We start from the raw sequence: 16,920 nt of genomic DNA, 5'->3' as shown, positions 1-16,920 counted from the left end.
AGGACATAGACAGGCTAAGTGAGTGGGCAAAGTTTAGCAGATGGAACATAATATTGGAAAGTGCGAGGTCATGCACTTTGGCAGAAAAAAATCAAATCGCAAGTTATTATTTAAATGAAGAAAGATTGCAAAGTGCTGCAGTACAGCAGGACCTGAGGGTACTTGTGCATGAAACACAAAAGGATAGTATGCAGGTACAGCAAATGATCAGGAAGGCCAATGGAATCTTGGCCTTTATTGCAAAGGGGATGGAGTATAAAAGCAGGGAAGTCTTGCTACAGTTATACAGGGTATTGGTGAGGCCACACCTGGAATACTGCGTGTAGTTTTGGTTTCCAAATTTACGAAAGGATATACTTGGTTTGGAGGCAGTTCAGAGAAAGTTCACTCGATTGATTCCTGAGATGAGGGGGTTGACTTATGAGGAAAGCTTGAGTAGGTTGGGCCTCTACTCATTGGAATTCAGAAGAATGAGAGGTGATCTTATCAAAATGTATAAGATCCACTTGACAAGGTGGATGCAGAGAGGATGTTTCCGCTGATGGGGGAGACTAGAACTCAAGGGCATGGCTTAGAATAAAACAGAGATGAGGAGAAATTTCTTCTCTCAGAGGGTTGTAAATCTGTGGAATTTGCAACCTCAGAGAGTTATGGAAGCTGGGACATTGAATAAATTTAAGACAGAAATAGACAGTTTCTTAAACGATAAGGGGTTATGGGGAGTGGGCAGGGAGGTGGAGCTGAGTCCATGATCAGATCAGCCATGAACTTATTGAATGGCAGAGCAGGCTCGAGGGGCCGTATGGCCTACCCCTGTTCCTATTTCTTATGTTCTTATGTTCTTATGAGATCATTGTGTGATATCATTGCTAGGTACTGTCACAGAGACTGATACAACACATAACTGACAGATGTAATCATGATTATTATGAAAATTATCATTCTTTACCTAAAGACATACACCATGACCGCAGGTTTTGAGTAAAACATTCCCGGTAAAAGTGAAAGACCTCACATGGAGCCATAGAAACATAGAAAATTGGTGCAGGAGTAGGCCATTCAGCCCTTCAAGCCTGCACCACCATTCAATATGATCATGGCTGATCATGCAACTTAAGTTCCCCATTCCTGCTTTCTCTCCATACCCCTTGATCCCTTTAGCTGTAAGGGCCATATCTAACTCCCTTTTGAATATATCTAACGAACTGGCCTTAACAACTTTCTGTGGTAGAGAATTCCACTGGTTCACAATTCTCTGAGTGAAGAAGCTTCTCCTCATCTCGGTCCTAAATGTCTTACCCCTTATCCTTAGACTATGACCCCTGATTCTGGACTTCCCCAACATCGGGAACATTCTTCCTGCATCTAACCTGTCCAATCCCCCTGCCATAATAGTTTAAACCCTCCCCAACAGCACTAGCAAACACTCCCCCTAGGACACTGGTTCTGGTCCTGCCCAGGTGCAAACCAGTACCAGTTTGTACTGGTCCCACAACCCCCAGAACCGGTTCCAATGTCCCAGGAATTTGAATCCCTCCATCTTGCACCATTCCTCAAGCCACGTATTCATCTTAACTATCCTGCTATTTCTACTCTGACTAGCATGTAGCACTGGTAGCAATCATGAGAGTACTACCTTTGAGGTCCTACTTTTAAATTTAACTCCTAGCTCCCCAAATTCAGCTTGTAGGACCTCATCCCATTTTTTACCTAGATCGTTGATACCTATATGCACCATGACAACTGGCTGTTCACCCTCCCCCTCCAGAATGCCCTGCAGCCACTCCGAGACATCCTTGACCCTTGCTCCAGGGAGGCACGATACCATTCTGGAGTCTCGATTGCGGCTGCAGAAATGCCTATCTATTCCCCTTACAATAGAATCCCTTACCCCTATAGCTCTCCCATTCTTTTTCCTGCCCTCCTGTGCAGCAGAGCCACCCTTGGACTTGGCTGCTGCTGCCTTTCCCTGATGAGCCACCTCCCTCAACAGTATCCGAAACGGTATATCTATTTTGGAGGGAGATGACCACAGGGGACCCCTGCACTACATTCCTTCCACTGCTCTTCTTGCTGGTCACCCATTCTCTATCTGCCTGTGTAACCTTTACCTGCGTCGTGACCAACTCACTAAACATGCTATTCACAACATCCTCAGCATCCCGAATGCTCCAGAGAGAATCCATGCGCAGCTCCAGTGCCGCAATGCGGTGTGTCAGGAGCTGCAGCTGGACACACTTCCTGCACACATAGTAGTCAGGGACACTGGAAGCATCCCTGATTTCCCACATGGCATAGGAGGAGCATGATAGGAGTCTGGGCTCTCCTGCCATGACTTAACCCTTAAATTAACTTAAGTTGGCAAAAATGCCAAAGGTTTCTTTCTGATAAGATAAAGAAAAAAGATAAATTACACACCCATCACTTACCCGCTTGGCTGTGACGTCACACTTCAATTTCTTTTTACTTCTTTGTTTTACCTTCGGCCTCGATCTCCTGACCTGTGTTGCTCCTCCGACTCCCCGCGCCCTTTTATCAGGGCCTTGATCTCCTGGTGTGTGTTGCTCCTCTGACTCCTCGCACACTTTTATCAGGGCCTCTATCATCTGGTGATAGTCAGTCATGACTGTTACAAATCAAATTATATAAATACATAAGTACGTGTAAATCAGTGTAATACTTACTCTTGCGGATCCCACAAGGTCGTTCCATCGTTTGCGGCATTGGTTGCCCTCACGAACCTCGTTGGTCACCGACGAGACCACCTCTGCTATCTCGGTCCATATCCTCAGCTTTCCACGCCCTCCCTGTGTCAAATCACCCCAGCGTGACTCGACCTCCTGCAGGAGGGAGGCATTTGCCTCGTCCGAGAACCTCCTGGCTCTTATGCGCCCTCCAATGTGCTCCTCTCCCACCTCACTGCTCTCTCCAGCGTCAGTCTCCACAGTGATGCCTCCTCCTCTCCATTATAGGCCAAATTCGGGCAAATATGTGGCTGTTAACAGCTAATTTTTGTTTGCCTAATTGCTGTGACGCTCTAAAGTCTCCCTCCTTCCTCCCAAAACAGCCACACTACACCCAGACATGCCTTCAGTCCCTCTGATCTCTGTCTCCTCTTCTGGATATGTCATGATAACCCATGACCTCCTGAATCGCGGGAATTGAGCGTTGCCATGCCATTGCTAAGGATGTCCACACTTTACGGCAGAAGGTCAAAAAAATTTAACGCTACCGTCCATTTCATATTGCTCATGGTAACGCCCATTTTCAAAAATGGAGACTAGGTGCTTTGAGAATGGGCGAGAAGCCGGTGATCTGAAAACCCTTTTTTAACCCCCACACTGGAAATAACGCCCATTTTTGGGTGACAAGCTCAAAAGTGGAGGTTCTAGCCCCATGTCTTTCCAAATGAAGCTTTATCCTGTCCCTCAGGATTTTTTCCAATAATTTTCCCACCACTGAGATTAGGCTGTCTGGCCTTAACTTCGTTAGTTAGCCATGGATAGGTCATTCTTCTCTTCAAGCCTTTCTTTCTCACTGGAATAAGAACATAAGAAATAGGAGCAGGAGTAGGCCATTTGGCCCCTCGAGCCTGTTCCGCCATTTCATAAGGTCATGGCTGATCTGATCTTGGACTCAGCTCCACTTCCCTGCCCGCTCCCCATAACCCTTCACTCCTTTAGCGTTCAAAAATCTGTCTATCGCCACCTTTAAATATATTCACTGAGCCAGCCTCCACAGCTCTCTGGGGCAGAGAATTCCACAGATTTACAACCCTCTGAGAGAAGAAATTTCTCCTTATCTCAGTTCTAAATGGGTGACCCCTTATTCTTAAACAATGCCCCCTTGTTCTAGATTCGTCTACGAGTGGAAACGTCCTCTCTGCATCTACTCTGTCAAGCCCCCCCAAAATCTTATATGTTTCAATAAGATCATCTCTCATTCTTCTAAACTCCAATGCGTACAGGCCCAATCTGCTCAACCTTTCTTCATAAGTCAACCCCTTCATCTCAGGAATCAACCTAGTGAACCTTCTCTGAACTGCCTCCAATGCAAGTATATCACTCCTTAAATAAAGAGACCGAAACTGTACACAGTACTCTAGGTGTGACCTCACCAATACCCTGTACTGTTGTAGCAGGACATCCCTGCTTTTATACTCTATCCACCTTGCAATAAAGGCCACATTCTATTTGCCTTCCTGATTACTTGCTGTACCTGCATGCTAACTTTTTGTGTTTCATGCACACGGACCCTCGGGTCCCTCTGTACTGCAGCATTTTGTAATCTCTCTCCATTTAAATAATAATTTGCTTTTTTATTTTTCCTGCCAAAGTGGATAACCTCACACTCTTATTTACACTGTGGAAATTTGCTTGTGGCTCAGGTAGTAATCCAGAGATTATTACATTTGTGGTTCTGATTTTTAAAATTAGTCCCTGGATGCTCATACTCCCTCAGCAGAACCTCTTTCTTTGTTCTACGACAACTGGATCTTCCCCCTCCCACTCCAAGTTTCTCTCCCGCCCAGAGGAGGTGTCCTTAACCCTGGCACCGGGCAGGCAACACAGCCTTCAGGACTCATGCTCTCGGCTGCAGAGTATCTATTGCCCTAACTATACTTTCCCCTACCACTGCCACATTTCTTTTTATTCCCCCCACTTGAATGGCCCCCTGTACCACGGTGCTGTGGTCAGTTTGCTCATCCTCCCTGCTGTCCTTGCCCTCGTCCACACAGGGAGCAAGAATCTCATACCTGTTAGACAATTGCAAGGGCTGAGGCTCCTCCATCACTACATTCTGGGTCCCTATACCTGCATTACTCGTAGTCACACTCTCCTGTCCCTGACTACGGCCCAAATTTGAATTAATTAATCTAAGGGCTGTGACAGCATCCTGGAACACAGCGTCCAGGTAACTTTCCCCCTCCCTAATGTGTCGTAGTGTCTGCAGCTCGGACTGCAGCTCATCAACAGGGAACCGTAGATCCTCGAGCTGCCAACACTTACTGCAGATATGGTCGCCGTGGACCTCAATGGGGTCAACCAGCTCCCACATGCAACAATCGTAACACATCACCTCCCCAGCCATCTCTAATGTATTTAGTTCATTATGTTCTCAAGTTTTTAATGTTTAGATTTTAATCTCAGCTCTTAATTTAAACCAATGCCAAGAAAAGAGAGAAAACCTCACCAACCAATCACTTCCCTGCTTGCCTGTGACATCACACTTTGTTTTCTTTCAACTTCTTATCTTCCCAGGTTGGTTGATGCTGCTGCAGCCCACTCCTTTTGTACACCCCGCTGCTCAGCTGCTGAGAGTTATGAAATATCTCCTTAAATATCTACCACTGTTTATCTGCCGTCTTAGCCTTTAATCTATTTTCCCAGTCCACTTTAGCCAACTCGGCCTTCATACCTTTGTAATTGCCTTTATTTAAGTTCAGGAATATAAACTGTTCAGGTCAGAACAATAGCATATTTTATAGGTCTATAAAGTTGGTTACGAGGGTTAGACCTCCCAACTGGTGCTTGAAATTACTCGCCTACCAGACATTCTCATCAAAGGAAACTGTAGAACTCAAAAGGAAATCAGGGGCACAACTGTGCTGTGATGGCAGCAATATGGGGAGGGAGATTGAACGGTATATGATGGAATGTGTTTTATTGACTAGTTTCAGTACTGATCTTTCAACAAAAAAATCTTGTGTATTTTGCTCATAATGCATTTCTGAATGTTTAGTCGGAACTTTTTTGCACTTCAGCACTGGAATGGTTTTGCATGGAAAGAACAGTAGTACTTTCTGTGATATCTGGTAGATCATGTAACTGTGTTTTTTAATGACTGTTCATTGCGTAGGTGTATCTGTTCTTCTCGCCCCACCGAGGCTGTGCCCACTCATTTACCTTTTGTTCCATTAACATGTAATATTAGAAAGATACAGTTTCTGAATTATCAACAGTTTACAATCTTGTCAGATTTCTCCTCTTATGAATTCTATGTTCTGTGGTAATCTTGGTTGTGTTGACATACCATATGGCAACAAAGAAGGAAAGCAAGATGGAGTGAAAAGTTCAAAGGAAATAAGTTACTGTATGGAAATTAAACTGGAAAGGAGCTGAGTCAATCAGAACAGACTGTTGTACTCTCTGTTCGTCCCTTCAACTTTATTGCTGGCACCTGCTCCATGTCTCGCTGTACTCCACACGACAAATGTACTAAAAGTAGCCGATGAAGATTCAAGGTCCTTGTCAGATTCACCCTGGTACCTGTATTGCCATTTTACCTCAGTAAAGCAAATATCTCCTAATTTCCTGCATCTCTTCTATATTTTATAATTGCTTTTGCTTTTGCCTCTTTCTTTTGCACTTCTTTGCTAATAATAATAATAACTTCTTTATATAGCGCCTTTAACGTAGTAAAACATCCCAAGGCGCTTCACAACAATTTTACAACATGTAAGATATTGACCATTAAGGGAAAGAGAGAAAAAGCGTGAGAAGGAAGAGTAAAAAGAGATTAAAGGCTCGAGTCTGAAGCGGCAGCCAAAATGTGCACGCAGACAGACACAATTTATAATCCTACTTACAATTTTTGAGTGAATCTTGTACCCATGAAGTTGAGGGATGTCGATGTTGGGAAAGTAAATTCTTTCCCACTTTTCATCCGCACCTTTTGACATCAAGCAAACCTAGGTTAGATGTGAAATTTCTTCTAATCTTCTCCAGCAATGCACTATAATCCCGGCAGGTGGAGGAACAAGCAGGCAACAGTGGTCCCAGCCTGGGCAGGAGAAAGGAAATCCAAGTCCGGATGCTGCAGTTGCAGTAGGCCTCACAACCCTATTTTCTTGCTGTTTCTGCCATGATCCAAACTGATTTCAAGCGGAACCATAGAGGGAATTTCTCTTCACCCTCTCCCCCTTCGTCTCTCTGCAGACATCTGAGCCACGCATACCAATTAATAAGATGAGCTGTGCGTAACGGAACAGCCTCGCTCTCAATTTATATACCCAGTTTATACCTTCTTCCAAGTGCTTCTATTAGTGGTAATGGTTTCCCATTGCCTGCTCAGATTAAGCAAAATGAAAGTGAGTTGCTGGCCTGTACAGGTGGCCTGTGAGCTCAGTCTGCTGGTATCCAGAATCAAACATGGTGGATCGAAGACAAATGTTGCAAGAGGTTGGTTTTTACATTTGGTAGTGTCAAATTTGGTTTAGGAGGCATCCGGCTCAATGATGTCCTGAAGAGGTAACTGCGCATCCAAAGGCACTGCTGCCAGGCAGTTTATATCACATTAGAATGTTTTTCCATTGGGAACAACCCTGCAAAGTCATTTGGAAAGAGAGCATTAAAGTGGTTGTACAAGGATATAGAATCAGACAGATTGTAATGACACCACAAGAGTCCTTTGTGCCCAAGCCAGACTCATTTGCTTATATTGGAGACTTAAAAATTGATGCCTGTCAACAATTTGGGGCTGAAATTCAGGGTCTCAAAAAGACCCATTAATGTCCATTTGCGGCGACCATTCCTAAAAATCGAATGGCCGCCGCTTTGGGGTTCTCAGGCCAACCCGATCTAAATTCAGGTCGGAGATCTTTTGGCCTGGACCCTATCCCGTCCAGTTAAAATAAAATAAATACCTATCCATTTTCAGCTCGATCTATCGATCCCCTGCTGCGTGGTGCCCCCGGCAGGTATTTTTGCCGGTGCAAAAATTGAGTGCAACCAGCAGTGCGGTGGCCCTTAAAGGGGAGGGCCTACTGCCACGGCCGCAATGCAAAAGTTTTTGCCGGCCGACTTCCAATTCGGCCAGGATCAGCTGGGCCGCCAACGGGCAGCCTGGCACCCACTCTTGGGTGCCAGGCCGTTGGGCCGATCAAAACCCTCCCTGGTGGCCCAGTGGCCTAAGTTTAAAAAATGATCGAATCTCTTCCCCTTAACGGAGGGGAGGGAGCGTGGTGACGTCACCATGTTGCTTGACAGTGGCGGACAGCCCAACTGACCCATTTTCAGCCAGTCAGCCTGGCTTTGAGTCGAAGGCCTGCCCCATTATGATCCATTTCCTGTCGGACTTTAAAAAAAATTCAAAGTCCTGAAAATGGATCTACTCACCGCACCAAGAGCTCCAGCAGTAACAGTTAAAAACTCACAGGTGCGCCAGCTTTCTGGCCCACCTGAATTTCGGCCCCTTTGTATCAATTCAAAACTAAACAACAACAAAGCTTGACACATTGCTTCTCCTGCCTGTGAAACCATTGAATGCTGCACCTTGTCTGCAGAAGATAAAGTGCAGAATGTACTGAACCTAGAGTGTTGGCCCACAAATTAAACTAGTGGTAATTTGAGACTCGCCCATTGGTGCACTGTATAATTTCTTACAAGCTTTTCCAAGTCGTCCCAAAAACCTCCATGGTTAAGTTGATAAGATATCTTTTTTGTCCCTAGCTCCACCCAATTGTTAATCACCTAATATGTAAAAATATTGTATAGAACCGAGAGACATTCAAAAGTACAAACGGTACTCTGAATGCTTATTATGCTCCAACAGGTTGTGCTGGATGGTAAACATCTTCACTTTTGCCACTGAATGGGATGAATAATTAGAATAGTAAATGATTCATGCAGATGGTGTTGGCTATTAAAAGGACACATGGCAGATTTATCTGTACTCAGGTGATATCGCTAACTTATTTGTTTTGACTTTATTGCCTAGTTTGAGATGTTAACAGGATCGCTGCCATTTCAAGGCAAGGACAGGAAGGAAACCATGGCACTTATCCTCAAGTAAGTTGTTTTGAAAAATTGTAAGACATGTTCACTGCTTAAAGAATTTAGTTACAGTGCAGTATTGGCATCCTATTTCAAACAGCACATTGTCTGAGAGAAGAGAAAGGGACTGCTTAGCTAATCCCTCTAGTTACACATTTACATCCTAGCCCGGGTCAATATTCCAGTCTTCCTGCTGCATTTGTGATGAGAAGCTTCATAGTTTTCTTTTGACCAAGCTGTATGATAGGGTTGAAGTAACCCAGGTGGTTCAAGGGGGTTGGGTAATTCATTTTGCACATCCTTTCTTCTATATGTACATCTGTCTGTACTAAAGTTTTCCTTTCCACTTTCTACGAACCAATGCCAAGGGTTCACGTTTAAGAGAGATATCAGCGTGGCAGCCGTGATGCTCTAACTCATTGCACCAAAAGCAGTTCTGTAATTGATTAACTTAAAGGGGAATTCTTCATCTGTATTATGAAGAGAAGCCATTGGCCCTGAAATTGCGGTGTGTCTGATGGCATATCCTCAGACTACGCCATCGTATTCCCATTGAAATCCACTGCAAGTTCGGGATTTCGGAATCCGCTTGCGCATGTGCGAAATCCAGAACTTGCGGCCTGTCAATGCACATGTTGACAGGCCATCTGCAGGGGCCATGAAAAAGCAATCGCTGCACGACTGGCCAGCGATTGCACACGGAATTCTTACGGTTGATGCAAGCAGGCACAGGGCCTGTTTCCATAAGCGTAAGGGGATATCTAAAGCTTTAATTAAAGATTTTCATATCCTAAATTATGCATATTATGCATATATACTGCAGTAAATGAGTTTATGTAAATATTGGCCCAAAGTACAGTTTTACTGATATATAAAATTATTATCAAAAAATTATATTTTTGGTGAGGTTGGTGGACTGAAGGTAATTATAAATAACATTCCAATTCTATACATTATATAATTATTAGATTTGAAGATTCCATTGCATTTATTAAATGGTTAAAATGGAATTCTGCTTATTATTGGAGGACCGGGTCCATGTGATCCCAGGTATGCTTCCACACCGCCTGCGTCCCTGGGATCCATGGGCCATTATGCTGCCCTTTGCCCCGAGGCCTGAGACCACAACTTTCCGCAGCCTGGCCACCAGCAGGTACTGACACTGTTACAAAAATTGTACATAGAACCTCTAACTCCTCTACCCTCCCACACAGAAAAAACGGGTTGTCACACACTGTTAATAAACACAGATTAATTTTCAATTAATAATCTATCACATTCCCTAGGATTCTGTTTATACTAAAGCCAAAATTCTGAGACTGCTTTAGTGCAAACACGTTTAATCTGAGGCAGAAAATAGACTGGTGTTTAGTGATATATAATGTGAATGACCGTTAATAATATTAAGTAGCTCAATGGGTAAATGCACCATAAGAATATAACATAAGAACATAAGAATTAAGAGCAGAAGTAGGCCATACGGCCCCTCGAGCCTGCTCCACCATTTAATAAAATCATGGCTGATCTTCTACCTCAACTCCACCTTCCTGCACTATTCCCATATCCCTTGATTCCCTTAATATCCAAAAATCTATCAATCTCATTCTTGAATATACTCAATGACTGAGCATCCACAGCCCTCTGGGGTAGAGAATTCCAAAGATTCATAACACTCTGAGTGAAGAAATTTCTCCTCATCTCACTCCTCAATGGCCGACCCCTTATCCTGAGACTGATCCCTACTTCTAGACTCTCCAGCCAGGAGACATAATCTCTCAGCATCTACCCTGTCAAGCCTTTTAAAAACTTTTACGTTTCAATGAGATCACCACTCATTCTTCTAAAGTCCAGAGAATATAGGCTTGTTTTACTCAATCTCTCCTCGTAGAACACACTCCAATCCCAGGTATCAATCTAGTGAACCTTCATTGCACTCCCTCTAAGGCAAATATATCCTTCCTTAGGTACGCAGACCAAAACTGTACACAGTACTCCAGGGGTGGACTCACCAAAGCCCTGTATAATTGCAGCAAGGCTTCCTTACCCTTGTACTCCAACCCCCTTGCAATAAAGGCCAACATACCATTTTTCCTTCCTAATTGCTTGCTGTACGTGCATGTTAACTTTCTGTGATTCGTGTACAAGGACCTCAAAATCTCACTGAATACCAACATTTTCCAGCCTTTCAACTTTTAAAAAACATTCTGCTTTTCTATTCTTCCTACCAAAGTGGATAATTCACATTTCCCCACATTATACGTCATCTTCCACCTTATCCACTCACTTAACTGGTTAGATCCCTTTGCAGAGATCCCTCACAGCTTACTTTCCCACCTAGCTTTGTATCATCAGCAAATTTCAATACATTACAATCAGTCCCCTCATCAAACTCATTGAAATACATTGTAAGTAGCTGAGGCCCAAACACTGATCCTTGCGGCACCCCGCTAGTTACAGCGAAAAATGACCCATTTAATCCTTTTCTCTGTTCTCTGTCCATTAACCAATCTACAATCCAAGTTCAATCCCATGAGCCCTAATCTTGTGTAACAACCTCTTTTGTGGCACTTTATCAAATGCCTTTTGAAAATCCAAATATACTACATCCATTGGTTCCCCCGTACCTACCCTGCTAATTGCACCCTCAAAAAACTCAAATAGATTTATCAAACATGATTTCCCTTTCATAAAACTGTGTTGACTCTTTCTAATCATATTATGATTTTCTAAGTTACCACGCTCCTAACAATAGATTCTAGCATTTTCCCTACGACTGATGTCAGGCTAACTGGCATATAATTGCCTGTTTACTCTCTCCCTCCTTTCTGGAATAGCGGAGTTACATTTGCTACCTTCTAATCTACGGGGACTGTTCGAATCTAGGGAATTCTGGAAGATCAAAGCTGATGCATCCACCATCTCTGCAGCTACTTTTAATACTCTAGGATGTAGGCCATCAAGTCCAGGGGAATTTTCGGCTTTTAGTCCCATTAATTTCTGGAGTACTTTTTCTTTATTAATATAAATTATTTTAAGTTTCTCACTCTCATTGGACCCTTGGTTCCCGACTATGATTTTTGTGTCTTCTATTGTGAACATTGATACAAAATATTTGTTTAATGTCTCTGCCATTTCCTTATTCCCCATTATAATTTCTCCTGTCTCTGCCTCGAAGGGACCCATGTTTACTTTTGCTAATCTCTTCCTTTTTATATACTTATAGAAGCTCTTACAATCTGTTTTTATATTTTTTGTTAGTTTATTCTCATATTCTATTGATCCCCTCTTGATCAATTTCTTGGTCTTCCTCTGCTGATTTCTAAAACCCTCCCAACCCTCAAGCTTACTATGCTTTTTGGCAACATTGTAAGCCTCATTTAATCTATTACTATCCTTAACTTATTTAGTTAGCCATGGCAGGACTTGAGGAATAAAACCTCCATTTTCCAGTGGAGGTTTTATTCCTCAAGTGAATGTATGTTCGTTGAGAATTATAAATTATTTCTTTAAATGTTCGCCTCTGCGTATTTACCTTCATATCTTTTAATCTATTTGTCCAATCTACTTCAGCCCACTCACCTCTCATGCCTAAGTAATTGGCTTTGTTTAAATTTAAGGCATTAGTTTTAACATAAGCATATAATTCTCAAGCATAATATGAAATTCGATCATAATATGATCACTCTTCCCTAGATGATCCTTTACTATAGGATTACTAATTAACCCTGCCTCATTACACAATACTAGATCTAAAAAAGCCTATTTCCTTGTTGGTTCCTCGACATATTGTTCTAGAAATCTGTTGCCAATGCATTCCATGAACTCGTCCTCCAAACCACTTTTGCCAATTTGGTTTGCCCAATCTATATAAAGATTGAAGTCCCCCATGATTATTGCATTACACTTGTTACTAATTTGCTGATTTATACTCTGTCCAACACTAACTATTGTTAGAGAGGGCTATAAACAACTCCCACCAGTGTTTTATATCCTTTGCTATTTCATAGCTCCACCCATACTATAGTATTGAGCCACGCAAACCAGGGAGATCCTAGGTTTGATCCTTGTTTTGTCTTGAGGTAGTTGATTTTTGCCAGTGTGCAGTGGGGATATGACAATTCAACTTAACATTCTTGGACTAGGGAGAGCAAAAGTATCCGCCAGAATTCCTGGTTGCTATCCAGTGATCCTTGCATGAAAGTGCATGTGCAAGGGTCAGCTAAGGATGCCCACTATGGTTGACCAGTCTGCTGACATTCACTCTCTTGGTCCTCAAGCACCAGATGCCCACTTAGCAGAGGTACCAGTGGGCATCTGGTGTATGTGTGGGCCATACCTTTGTGAAGACACTGTTTTCAGGAGAGGAGATGTAAATTAGGGAATAAAATAATCTGAGAGGGAAAGGAATAGATTTCTCCCAAAATGCTGTTAAATAACTTTTGTTTGTTTTATTCACTGAAAAGTATTTGTTGTGTGTATATCTTCTAGAGCCAAACTGGGAATGCCACAATTCTTAAGCCCAGAAGCCCAAAGCCTTTTGCGAGCACTTTTCAAGCGGAATCCTGGCAACAGATTAGGTAGATATGTTTTACATCTCCTTGGAAAATTGCACGACCAATTATAAATGTGATTACTAAATTAAGCCAACTTTATTGTTAATCTATGCGCTTTCTTGGGTAACTCAATTCATTTGTTCATGGGTAATAAAACAGATAAGCTGCTAGTTTAGGGGTCAATGAAAGGAATAAAATGGTATATTTTGAGTTACTTGTGATTCTCAGTTCTCCCCTTAGCAAAGGTTTTTGATTCTGCTGACATTGAGGATAAGGAAACATTTAGCCTCTGGTTTGTTTGCTGTTTATTTTCTCCATTGTAAAGGAACATATGTTTTGAAATCCAGTTGACTGGTTTCACTGTTCATACAAGTTTTCTCCAAAATTGAGTTATTTTACAGTAAATGTTTCAACTTTTTCTTCACACATTGTTGTGCAAAGAAAGAAAAGTGACTAGCATGCAGTGAAATAGTGTTATTTTGACAAAAATAAAGCGATATTGTAATCAAAATTAATTTTAAAAACTGGCAAATTGAACAGAGCTGTTGATTTGTCCCTTAAAGACACATTAGATCAGAGTGATCAGTCGGGAATAATTGGTTTGGAGTGCGTCAGACTTCAAGTTTATGTTGTTGCCTTTAACTCACTTTAACACAACTACTTTTTTATATGCAGTATATATCATTTGAATTTATAATATTTTGGAATTCTGGCGTATGTTGCAGCTTTACCATTCACCATTACACTTCAAAAGAGCATGCTAGTTTTGACATCACATAGTGGGAAGAAAAATGTTTGAGTATATGATGAAAGCCTTCAGCTTTGTCACATTACAAGATCAGAAGAACCGATTAAGTAAATTCCATTTGGTGTGCTGTAAGCATTATAGACGTGCCTTTATGAAGCAATGATTTTTCAGAAGCATTGATTCCTTAGTTTGTATTTGTATTTTGGTTTTAAGGTGCTGGTCCTGATGGAGTTGAGGAGATAAAACGACACTGTTTCTTTGGAACTATAGACTGGAATGTAAGTGCATCACTGCAATTCTGAAGTTCAGCAGTTTAAATTTTTCTACAGTTAATGAGATTCACTGTTAATGAACACAATTCTGTACTGCTAATCAACTTCTTTGCAATCAATGACGTTTAAAAAAAAAAATGCTTCCCTTGTTTATGTTGTGGAGATGCACTGTAATGTGATTGAACTTTCTCTCTCCTGTTGTTTAAGTCGCCTGTTTAGACCTGTACTACAGGACGATTTCAACAACTGGGGAGGCAGCAAGATGACTACATTGGAAATGACATGGCTAAAGCAGCCACTTTACATTTGTCTGCAGTTAAGGCTGTGTTGATGAGGTCTGTTTCAAAAAGCAGAGCTAAAAATAATTGTGAAAAAGTAACACTTAGCTTGTGCTAAATTGCTAAATTTTGGCAAGCAAGTAGTTTTCTAGTTAAATTTATTTCTCATTCACACATGCCGAGTATAGTTTTTATATACTCAGTATCAGTACTCGGTGACTTTCTAAATGCTCACTATCAGTACTTTCAGTTTTTTTTATAAACTCAGTATTGCTACTGTGTGAGTTATAATACTCACTATTAGTACTCTCAGTAAATGTTTACATATACATGCAAAAGCAAAATGCTGTGGATGCTGGAAATCTGAAATAAAAACAGAAAATGCTGGAAATACTAACTTTAGTCGTCGGGTTTCCCGAGGCCCGGAAAATTCAGCCGGCCAGGGTTACATTTTAAATGAATCTTGATTGAGACACAGAAGAAAGCTGTAGGCTTATCAAAGAGGGAGTCAAGACTGAAACAGAAGCAGGAGAGTAGGAAGGCAGAGGAATGAAAAATAAAGGTAAGGAATGTGGTTTGATTTCTCAGAAAAAGTCTAGCTGGATCACTCTTGAATGACAAATGCTTGAGTGAACTAGAGGCAGTTGTGTGCAGTATGGAGACAGTTATATAGTATTCTCCATATAGCTTTCTTAAAGCTTGGCTTTAATTATTTAAGAGGAAGTCTTTTGTAACTGGAGTAGACAATTGCAATGCTTTGACCGCATTTATATTTCTGCACTTTAAAGACTGCATAATAGTGTTAGCTTAGCTCAGTTGATGGTACTCTTGTATCTGAGTCAGGAAGGTAGTGGGTTCAAGCTCAATCTTATGACTTGAGCACATCATTTAGTCTGACACTTTGGAGGACACGTTAAACCAAGGCCCCATCTGCCTGTTCAGGTGAAGTTCAAGAGCTCATGGCACTATTTGAAAAAGAGCAGGGGGTTCTCCCAAGCTCCTTACCAACAATCTCCCCTCAATCTTCATCAACAAAAATAGATTAACGAATCATTCATGTTGATGGGCCACTGCTGTGTGCAAAATGGCTGTCACTTTTGCTTACATAGCAAAAGTGATTACATTTCACAGCAATCCATTGATGTCGAATAGCTCACACATTAATTGTGCATTAAGGTCAGTCATTTGTTTTTAGGTAGCATTAACAAAGCCAATGCTAGCATTTGCCCATCCTCCTGAAATTGTTGCTGGGAGCAAATATGTGTAATGTATGCTAAAGGCTTGACCCAGCATGTAAGTGTTTTACCTTGTTGAGTATTTGTGAAGCAGCAACAAGAAACCTGCAAATTTATTCAGGATTTACTTTATTTGCACAATTGAAAGTACTGTATTACAAAAGCATGAGAGAGAGCCTGCAGAGTTCAAAAGGTGAGTAGAGGAGGAACTGGCTTACAGAAATTGTCAATGCAGATTTCCATTAGTATGTCCTGCAACACAGCTCAATGTTGATGAATTTTACTGAATTTAATTTCTTGGATCAAGGAATAACTACAGATGATTTTATCTTACCATAATGTAGCGAATGGGAGTGGTGTGATTCTCCCAGTCAGGTGCATACTATAGTATAAATGTTCCAATGTTTGGGAATATAGTTGGTCAAGTTCTATTGGGTTGAAGGGGACACTTTCAGTAAAGTAAATATAACCATCTGATCCCCAGTTGGCAGAACAAAGATTTTGAAATAAAATTAAAATGAGAAGAAAGCATAAAATTCATCAACTCCAAGCACTTGCCAGAGCAAAATTTAAAGAAAAAATGTGTGCAATCCTAGATCATTTCCAATGAGCAGGCACATCTCCAGTAATGGTACATAATGATGGGAGAACAAGTAGAACAAGAGCATTGTTAAGGTCTTTCTTTTGAATAATTCTAAACAGGTAAATGTCACGGTTTTGATTTTGAATATTATAAACATAAGCAGCCCTCGAGATGTCTAAGCTAATTAAAGAACTGTTATAAAAGCTAAAGCAGCAGTTGGATCTCCACATTACACAATTGAGCCAATGACTGACTGCGAAATCAGAGGAGCGTGGTGCATGGAGGTCACTCTCTCTAGACAGGAAGAGGCAATATACAAGCGCCTCAAGATCCACACTAACTGCCGTACCTTTATGTTTTATTTAGTCTATAGTTTATTTACAGACAGCAAGGTTCATTTTCAAGTTTTATGGAGTAGATATGCTGAGTGTAGTGAAATGGATAAAGTCACAATAAAGATATTGTCGATATTGGATC

The 16,920-nt window shown here is 41.6% G+C and overlaps 1 protein-coding gene across 3 annotated transcripts in view; it reads left to right on the top strand.

Annotated features, from left to right (window-relative positions):
* Nucleotides 1–16,920, top strand: part of rps6ka2 (ribosomal protein S6 kinase, polypeptide 2) — a 654,298-nt gene that overhangs the window by 485,095 nt on the left and 152,283 nt on the right. For all 3 annotated transcript variants that reach the window (XM_070889669.1, XM_070889667.1, XM_070889666.1), the window contains exons 9-11: nt 8,719–8,789; nt 13,263–13,351; nt 14,289–14,353. In XM_070889669.1, the coding sequence (XP_070745770.1) occupies nt 8,719–8,789; nt 13,263–13,351; nt 14,289–14,353 (225 nt within the window). The remainder of the gene's footprint in view (nt 1–8,718; nt 8,790–13,262; nt 13,352–14,288; nt 14,354–16,920) is intronic.

This window comes from Pristiophorus japonicus, chromosome 9 (genome assembly GCF_044704955.1).
Source record: "Pristiophorus japonicus isolate sPriJap1 chromosome 9, sPriJap1.hap1, whole genome shotgun sequence".
Lineage (NCBI taxonomy): Eukaryota > Metazoa > Chordata > Chondrichthyes > Pristiophoridae > Pristiophorus > Pristiophorus japonicus.
Note: the sequence above shows the minus strand (reverse complement) of the source record. Positions and strands in the feature narration are given on the sequence as shown.